This window comes from Phymastichus coffea, unplaced genomic scaffold, assembly GCF_024137745.1.
Source record: "Phymastichus coffea isolate CEN01 unplaced genomic scaffold, Cenicafe_Pcof_1.1 PCOF00054, whole genome shotgun sequence".
Taxonomy (NCBI): Eukaryota; Metazoa; Arthropoda; class Insecta; order Hymenoptera; family Eulophidae; genus Phymastichus; species Phymastichus coffea.
In genome coordinates, this window is record NW_026706865.1 from 1,658,776 (window position 1) to 1,668,298 (window position 9,523).

General features: G+C 31.1%; 2 protein-coding genes across 4 annotated transcripts; both read left to right on the forward strand.

Annotated features, from left to right (window-relative positions):
• The first annotated feature begins 291 nt into the window (after positions 1 to 291).
• On the forward strand, positions 292 to 5,364 carry LOC131665738 (maternal B9.10 protein-like). Of its 3 annotated transcripts, XM_058937820.1 has the most exons (5): positions 292 to 429; positions 1,472 to 1,896; positions 2,105 to 2,379; positions 2,453 to 2,559; positions 2,590 to 5,364. In XM_058937820.1, the coding sequence occupies exons 2-5, from the start codon at positions 1,737 to 1,739 to the stop codon at positions 2,942 to 2,944; spliced, it is 897 nt and encodes a 298-aa protein (XP_058793803.1). In that variant the 5' UTR covers positions 292 to 429; positions 1,472 to 1,736; the 3' UTR covers positions 2,945 to 5,364. The 3 variants fall into 3 exon arrangements, with proteins under 3 accessions (XP_058793803.1, XP_058793801.1, XP_058793802.1); XM_058937818.1 differs by having other exon boundaries at positions 2,453 to 5,364; XM_058937819.1 differs by lacking the exon at positions 292 to 429 and adding an exon at positions 1,104 to 1,298 and having other exon boundaries at positions 2,453 to 5,364.
• A 2,705-nt stretch (positions 5,365 to 8,069) lies between these two features.
• LOC131665803 (small ribosomal subunit protein bS6m) lies at positions 8,070 to 9,500 on the forward strand. Its single transcript, XM_058937929.1, has 4 exons — positions 8,070 to 8,602; positions 8,787 to 8,926; positions 9,037 to 9,198; positions 9,277 to 9,500. The coding sequence occupies exons 1-4, from the start codon at positions 8,558 to 8,560 to the stop codon at positions 9,383 to 9,385; spliced, it is 456 nt and encodes a 151-aa protein (XP_058793912.1). The 5' UTR covers positions 8,070 to 8,557; the 3' UTR covers positions 9,386 to 9,500.
• Positions 9,501 to 9,523: the final 23 nt, after the last annotated feature.

Sequence of the window (9,523 nt, forward strand, 5' to 3'; positions counted from 1 at the left end):
GTAATCACAGTTACGTGCTTCAAAATCGATTTTGAAGCAAGTTATTGCGATTGACATATGTAACACGTTCAATTTTAATCAATATGAGTAAATAGGTGTCAAAAAAATGCAACAACAAACTTGAGAAACAAAAAAAATAAAAAATTATTTTGGAGCAACCGCACATTGTTCTCTGTCACGCATGGGGCACCATCGCGATGCCAGTCTAAGTGTATCAAGTCACCACAGGCATTGGCATGCATGTCGACGTAACACACGTGTTGGCGCTCGTCTGAGGTCCGTACTTCGTGGTGGCGCAGTAGTACAGTGTGCGACGGCGACGAGAGAGTTTATTTAACGAGGACGGGGACACGTCTTAGGGACCTCCTTTCGACGACGACGAATCAACAATATCCTCGTCGCCCTGGATCTACATACCCGTCAACAAATGTAAGCTAAACGATTAACCAAACATCCTTCTATAGACTTATTACTCAACGTCGCTGATGAAAAAAAAAACACCTTCCGTGAAATTCAAGTGAACGTGAGAAATGCGCAGCTCGAGCGAGTGAGAGATAGAGAAAGAGAGAGGAGGCGCGCACGAGCAAGAGAGAGAGAAAGAGCCAGAGAGCAATGAGCTGGCGAAATCATCGGCCACGCAATTACGTTGTCCATTATTACCTTGCTGCTCTCATTCTACTTTGCAAACAATTAAAACAACGAATGCATGAAAATGAAGGAATCGTCGCATAACGGGCAGGCCATTTAATGAACGAGTTTGTCGATGCTTCGTCGTCCCCCGCAACGCTTTCACTCTCTTATGCTGTCTCTGTCTCGTGTTCTGTTTCACTCTCTTTCTCGGTCGCCTAACCTTATTACGTTTAGATCAACATATTGTTGCCGATGTAACGCGCGCTCTTCGATATTTGACAACGTGCTTTCGAGAACTCCAATATTCCTCGATTACCATTGAACATGCTATTTGGCTAAATTAGCACGCGATGATTAGTGTCGCTAAATATTGAATTAGTTGCCGCGTGCACGCTGCTGTTTCATAGAAACTTGATTAGTGAACGCGCCAGCAGCTTGCCGATAAGAGGCTGCGCGCGTGTGTGCAACATGTTTGTTCCTTTTCGAGAAAAAATTGTTCGAGGCTCGTGCCATGATAGGATCAACAGCTTAACAGCTTGATCGTGACAATTGTGGCTTATTTTTATTATGCACCTTCCGTTTCTTATTCTTTGCTTAAGATCGATTCTGGATTATGATATCGCGTTGATACGTAAAGCTCTGGATTAATAGTAACTGGCACAGTAATGGTCTGTTATTGTGACTCTTGTCCATTGTAACATAGAAATTTCAACTTAAATGTGACAATGATCTTTCTCTAGTGTAATTTTGAATGTTGACATATGTTCTTTGGATCATCTAATCCCCCATTATGTAAAGTCAAATTACCTAACTGAATTGTTGTGGACTTTTATGATTACAGATACATTCATCTTCACAATTGCCAGCAGCAATATTTTATATACTCCCCAGATCATTGGATTTATACATGCAACATCACATTAATTTAATCGCATCCAATTTTTGAACTAGACACACTCAAGAAAGGCTGTGCATACAGAGCAAGAGATCTATGTGCTCCAAATCAGCTTGGATTGAAGATAGTATCATTTTAAAAATAGCTGATTTTAAGTTCTCCAAGCGTGACACTTCACTTAAGCATCAAGTTGCTTGGAAACATAGACAACATGCGCAACGAGATTACAGCAGCGGTGCTGTTCTTAGTGCAGCTGATAGAAAAAAACGAAAAATTTAGTCCAGATCAGCTCGATTGCTTTCAGAGACGTTTAGTTGAGCTGATGACAGAAAGATTCAAAAATCACTGGTTTCCCGAAAAACCTTTCAAAGGTAACTCACTATTTTGCCCTTAATTTATTCATATTTGTTTCAATCAAAGTATGAAAACTTCTAGGTTTAGAATTCTTCTATATAGTTTCAAACAATCACTTATATAAATATTTAAGCAAAATATTTGTGGAATAAATTATAAATAATTTTTAGCTTTTACTTGTAAACTAATGTGTAATAATGAGCATTACAATTTTTCTATTCACAGGTCAAGGATATCGTTGTATACGTGTAAATGGGCATAGTCGACGAGATGCTACATTAGAAAAAGCTGCAAGTGCTGCTGGTGTTAGATATGAAGATCTTTCGTTGCCAGTTGAGTTGACACTATGGGTTGATCCTAAAGAAGTTTGTTGCCGTTTTGGAGAGAGTAAAGGTTCGTACTGTACATTAGCATCATTTGACGACAAAGAAAATATAGTACCTCTAATTAAGCAACACATCAAGAAGGTTGAAAAAGTGGAAAAACAGGTGGCAGAAGAGGTAAGATTACGTGGCCTCTCAGTGACTTATAAAATTACAGACATGAATTAAACATATTATTTGCATGTTTCAGAAACCTGCATTAGTCAACATTACCAGTTCTGTAAGCACACAGTCAAAATCGAAACCTTTAGGCTCAGCCAACCAAAATCAAGCTTCATCAAATAACAACAACTCATCGTCTACCAGTAACAATAACAATAACATCAGTAACAGCAACACTACTTCTAATACTAGTACTAACAATAGTAATGTCAACAATAACAACAATAATAACAATAACAATAATAATAACAACAATGGCCCCAACAAACGTCGCAATCTCAATAGCCTACGTCTTCATCTCAATCGCAACCGTTCGTGGTTCAATCATTCGTTTATGGGTTATGGACCTCATCCAATGGGTCAACCGTGGTATAACGTAATGCCACCTCATTTCCTTGGTGGACCATCACCCCCACCTTTCATTGGTGGTCATCGCGCCAGCAAATGGATACACTCGTCCTCGTATCCAAATAACTCGCGTTTTCATCACTGGTCGCCCAAGGCAACCCTGAAAGTCTAAACTTAGGACGTCACCTGGATAGATTAATTTCTTGGACAATGGTATGGGAAAATCACTTTCTTTTTTCGATTATTAGTTTTCATTTACTAATTTTTCGAATTAGAATTTAATGTTATAGCAAAATTTGTTAAATAATAGAGTTAAATTTAATTGGGCTTTTCAAAGACTTTACCATAAATAGTGCTACAAGAGTTTTATGATGTTGATATAGAATGCAATTCTATGATATATAGATGTGAATTATTATCAAATACTAGATTAATCAATGAAGTTAATGACAGACTAGAAATATTTATGCGTTGATTGCAAAAAAAGATCAGATAGAACTTTCACGTTTCATTTTGATGCATGTGTTTCTTTTCAAATTGACTATGAAGTATTGTTGAATGTAAAGTATATCATTTAAACATTGTTTAATGTTTGAATGTTAAAAAATTAAGATAATTTACGTTAACGTTACTACAGTGCTAATCAAAATGATGATACTATTATGATATAGGTTATAAATTGATTCTTTCCTGATAATGGTTTAAAATTTATTTTTCAATGAAATTCTCTATCCAGGCGAACGTCGAAATTTCTTTTTAAAAATTTTTTAGAAGAATAAAGGTTAATACGAATATATATTTGATTATTTTAATTGACTAATATTTGAAAAAACGAACTTTTTATAAAGAAAAGAAAAACAAACGATGCCGAAAACGAATTTCGTTCCATATATTAGAATATCTGGATTCAATATGATAGCTCTATAAAACTTGTAGAAAATTTCGACAAAAAGAAAAGAAATTATAGTTTTTTTATTGGTTCCATGTAGGATTACCGCTTTCAAAATGTTGGCACGAGATGAAATGAAACATCAATCATTCAACGTCGTTTTTACAAATTACATACTTTTTAATGATTTATTTATCATTGTTGTGAGTGCACAGAATCTGAAATATGATCAAAATTTAACAATCGTATTAATCATAATTTTTTTTTTTTTAGAGAAATCTCTTTTTTTCCGCGAAAGCAAAAGCTTGAATGTAGTTCGCATAAGACAAAAAAATAAGAATTTTAAGCTTTATTTAAATCCTATTCTATTATGGGTTGGTTTATAAAGGGCTATTAATGTTTAATTTACTTAAGTTGGAAATACATAAGGTGTTATGAATGCATATTCTAATCATAGATTTTACGTATTACCGAATCAAAATTTCGTAGTTTGAAAAAGCAAACGGTGACAAATTACAAAAGAAAGAATATTACCTGCTTATTTACTTTGGTAATTAAGAAAAAACAAACTAATTTCTACGTCGTAAGGTTTTCGGATTTCTTTTAAATCTACTTAAAAAATTAGAAATCAGATTTCTCTACTTTTATAATAAATGGCAACGACATTAAATGATCAATTATTGTAGGAAATCCATGCTCGAGTTACAATCGAGACTTGCATTTCTTAATTCTCATACATAATTAAGAATGTTGTATTATTGTACGTTATATATTATATATAAATAGTTTGATGAACAGTGATTTTACTCCGAATGCAAAGTTGCTTTAGAAGCAATTTATTAGTGAAATTTGTACAGAATTTACTGCAAAACGCTTACGCTGGATTAATATCCTATATACAATGTAGTAAAGCTTTGAAAGGATTTTGTAGTCAATTGCGAATGAAAGCAGTATTGATTGTTAAACGAGTTTGAAAAACATAGTATCTTAAAATATGTATCAAGATTTATCCGATCCGACCTGACTGTATGCGAGATATGGTACAACGATGTGCAATTGAAAAAATAATTATGAGAAAGAAAATGTACTTTAACTGCAATTCCAAAAGAAAAATGTACAAATTAATATGTGTATGATTGTGATGAATTATAAAAATTTTAATATTGTTTTTTAAGTCTAAAAGAAAAAAAAAAATAATTCGAGGGAAAAAAACACCGTTAATAACGATTGAATTTTTAATTCGTTAACATGTTCAAAGTTTATCGATAATGGAGTGCGTAATACTTCGCTTCGATTGGCCTATCTTGCCGTTATGTTTTAAGACTGCTGTATTGGCTGATCTTGAATCTTAGGATTTTGAAGCACCGGTGAAACATAACTTACTTTTTTGTCATAAATTTCTACTAACACCGGCTCTAATTTTTCAAAGCATGTGTTTTCTCTCTCTCGTAACGATTAAGATATAAATGCGTGATCACAATCAAAGCAAAAGCAAGGCAGACAAAGAAAAAAATAATAAGACGTGAATTTGTTGAACAAGTTAATTGCTTAATTTATCGTTCATTACTTTCCTTTGGAAGTAAAGACGACAATTGCATACTTTGTAATATATTGTTGATTTATTGGACACCGCTTTTCCACTGCCATTATGCATATTTAAGCAAAAGTAAAGAAATAATAAAAACCAAGAACCATGTAAATAATTGAACGACTAAAAATAGCGAGTAAGAAATGACGTTACGTTGAGCGATTTCATAATTTTATAAATTTTTATATTTAAGAAAACGAAAAGAAGACAAAAACTTACACATAAAATTGGACCACTGTTTGTAACGAAAAAAAGCAGATACCAATACGATCATTCCTCTAACAAGAAACTCGCGTATCGACGTTAAATCAAAGAAATTAATTGACTTATTACGAAAGAAAGAAGTGCTTTTTTTTCGGATTACTACAATATAGTTGTACTTGTAATAATATTATAAATATACTATTAATATAGTTAAGGTGTATCAATATATTATAATCGTCATGATATGTAAAGCATAGCTGCAATTTGATTCAACGGGCGTCAAATAAAAACAGTGTTAAGCTATATAGCTATATATAAAATGTATGATTACAGTTACGCAAACAAAATTTCAGCGGCAAGTGCTATTCGAATATTGTACCATCTCTCTTAGCTTTGAGATCTTTATGTATTCATGTATAGATGAAAATCGAAGAAGAAAGTCGCAGTCGAATGTCGCCAAAATCATTAGTTTTTAGATAAATTTTATGGTTTTCATGGCTTTTTAACATATCAACAAATTAATATTGATGTTTAGTTATTTTAAATTTTTCGCTTTGTTGTATATCATAAATATTTTATTAATTGACTTTTAATTAAATGTAAACAATTATATATATAAGACAATATTTTTTTCGTTAGTTTCAATGTTTGCAAGGCTAAAAATTTGCATAATATTATAGTGATCTAGAGAAAAAAAATATGAAAACGCATAATAATTACATAAAATAGATTGTAAGTTTAGCGACTTTCGATTACGAGTAATACTTCGGGCGGAAAAAAGAAAAAATTATACATAATTAAGCGCCGATGCAAGAGAGCATCATTACAGTCGATAAAGCAAGATTGCATTCGGACTCTATGTCCTTTCATTTGTATGCATTATATATATATAAAACAAAGCAAAGTAATAAGTGTATATTAAAACATGCGCTACATTGTGTGTTGTTGGTGAATGCACTGAACTTGCGCCGGTGTACATGAGAGAAGTTGACACCTGCACTTCTCGACGGCTGAGTCAATTGGTATGCATTATCTTCTCGAAACTAGTTTATTTTGCATTTATAAGGTACAATTTTTATCTACTGAGAATAATTTATCTAATGATAAATTTATTTAATGATAATAAGCACATTTTCGTTTTTTTGTTGTTCATATAATTATCTAGTATATTATAATTCTTATTAACAAAAACCAAACAAATTTTTGTTCATTTTTAATAAGTTTCGAAAGAATTGTTAAGCCTTGGCTCTGCTGGTATCAAACCAAGTTTTCACTCACACGAGCTTTCATCAGTCGAATTGTTTTTCTACCACATTAATGCGAGAAAATCAAGTCACGCTTAGCATAGATTCAATTTTTATCGCATAGTAGTTTAACGAGAAAATAAAAAGATATAAAAAATAACGAAAATAACAAATTACTACAGAGGTGTTCAGCTATTAGTTGGGATTTATAGTACTCAGAAGCCTGTTCTTTCCTTATTGTCATTTTCTATAACAATCCTTTTTCATTCTCTCTCTCTCTCTCTCTCTCTCTCTCTCTCTCTCTCTCTCTCTCTCTCTCTCTCTCTCTCTCTCTATATATATATATATATATATATATATATATATATATATATATAAATTTTTTGCCAATATTCTAATGGGGTATCATATGTACGTACTACATGAGTGACAAACACATGTATAGTTAAACGTGGTAGTGCAATTAAAAGTCTTTAACACTGTTATTATGAAGGTATTGAACACATTTAGAATGACGAGAATAAAAAAGAGGAAACATAAAATTATTATTTGCAAATTCCTTTGTTGCATATTATATATGGGTATGTAGATCTGGTATATGAGAAATTTTATGTATACTTTGTATGAAAAAATTGATTCATTGTGTATTTTTATATAAGATTATGCATCGGAGTACTATTATAACACGTGTATATTATTAATGTTGGATAAATGAAAAATTACTATAACTTTAAAAAAATATAGTACTTTGACTATTCGATTGACATAAAAAAAACTTATAATTGCTTGTTTTATAAACCATGGCGACGCTATATCAAATAATAATTTAGGAATGTTTATTGAATTTTTCGTTTAATTGAGCAAGAACTTTGCGATCACTCAGATTTTGAAAGAAATATACCTTACAATATTGTGCATGTTTGCATATCATTATCATATTAAATAGATAAATTCAAATGTGTTACTACTATATTTACCGTTATTATTGTTACAATTATTTTAATGTCAATAACATTTTGTATCTATTTAGATAACTATCACCTCATAAAACTATAATCAAACTGCAGATTCAATAAATAGTTTTGCAAATCGAAAAATAAAATATGGCGTTTATATTGAAGTTGATATCCTATGGTCCTTTATTCCTACTATATATATAAATTATGTATTTTATTTTATACCGACATTAAAGTTTTATTGAATACAGCTGAAAGTTATATTTACAAATGCTTTACAGAACTTTAGATGAGCTTGGAATTAGTAGTGAAAAAAATTCTTGCAAAATGAATTTTCATAGCTTGATCTCCAAATCTAGCTATTATTGGAGTCTCTTTTAAAAGATGATTGTATTGTAATTTTATTACTTCAGACAAATTTAAACTTTCGATTTTCAGGTAAATCCGATAAAGTGATTACAAGTGTTGGAAAGCTGAAACTTTACACTGCTCGGACATTAATTCGCGACTCGCGAAGTGCAAAATCCGTATTATTTTCGAGGATAGAGCATCGATGATATCAAACGGTTTTTTTCTGACAAGTTACGGGGGTACAACTTACCAAAATAAACAATGAACTAATTTCGTTTAATGTCATAGATGCTCGATTCTCAAAAGTAATTAGAATTTTGAACTTTGCGGGTCACGAGTTAAATGGCTGGACAGACACGCATATATATACGACATCTAGCTTGCAGAAGAAAGATTACCTATTCAGCAAAATATATGTAAAGTATTTTAGGTTATGTTATATTGTGATCATTATTATGCTGATACCGTATTAGTTTTCCAATTTTGAGCATTGTTGTGGTAATATATAAACAAATTTTTGTTATAAACGTGATAAAAAAATAATCATTCAGCAATGCCGACGTACGAAATGCCCCTTTTATTAAAGATCATGACTCGGGTACGTATAATTTATTCACTGTTGTATACCAATGTTGATACTTTACCAAAATAATAATAATGGTTACTAAAAAACTACTGTAAATTGATAAAGAATTGTTCCTTTTTTTAATTTGTAATGATATTTTATGAAAAGATAATGAAATGTTGTAATATTGTAATAAAACTTGAAATGTTTGTAACAGCCGGAAATTGCGGCTACGTTAAAACGTACTGCAGAAGCAATTTTTGATAAAGGAGGTTTTATCAGAAAAATAGATAATTTAGGTAAAATGGCAACTCCCTATAAAATGCCAGTACTTAATCAAACACACAAAGAAGCTAAGTAAGTATAAAAGTTTTAATGTGATCAATGTAAATCAATTTCAATGAAAAATGTTATTTTGTCGCTAAATGTTGTATAAAATTGAAAATATAATCATACTTTTATTTCAGTTACTTTATCATTCACTTTGATGTACCTCCAACATCATTAAAAAGACTTAGTGAGGAATGTCTACGTGATGTTGATATTATTAGACTTAGAATTTATACCAAAAATGAATCTAAGATTGATAAATGTACTTTGCATGAAGAGATACAACCACCAGCGTACAGGTAAACATCTGTTAATTTATGTTCCATTTTTTTAGTTTATCTAAAATTACTATTCATGCAAAAATAATATTTTCTTAGGCCTGATGTTAAAAAAATGATTGAAATTGGAGAAAAAGAAAAAGCTAGGAAAGAGAAAAAGAAGTTCAAGTTTAATACTGGATTAGACTATTATCCTTTCCAAAGATAAAATTTCAATTTATTCATGGTTTGGTTTTCAAATTTTTTTGTATATATATCTTTATAGTATAAATAAAAAATTTTAGAAATAATAATAACTTGTGTATAACATTGTTCTGAAAATATTCAAGGGAAAGGAATAATACAA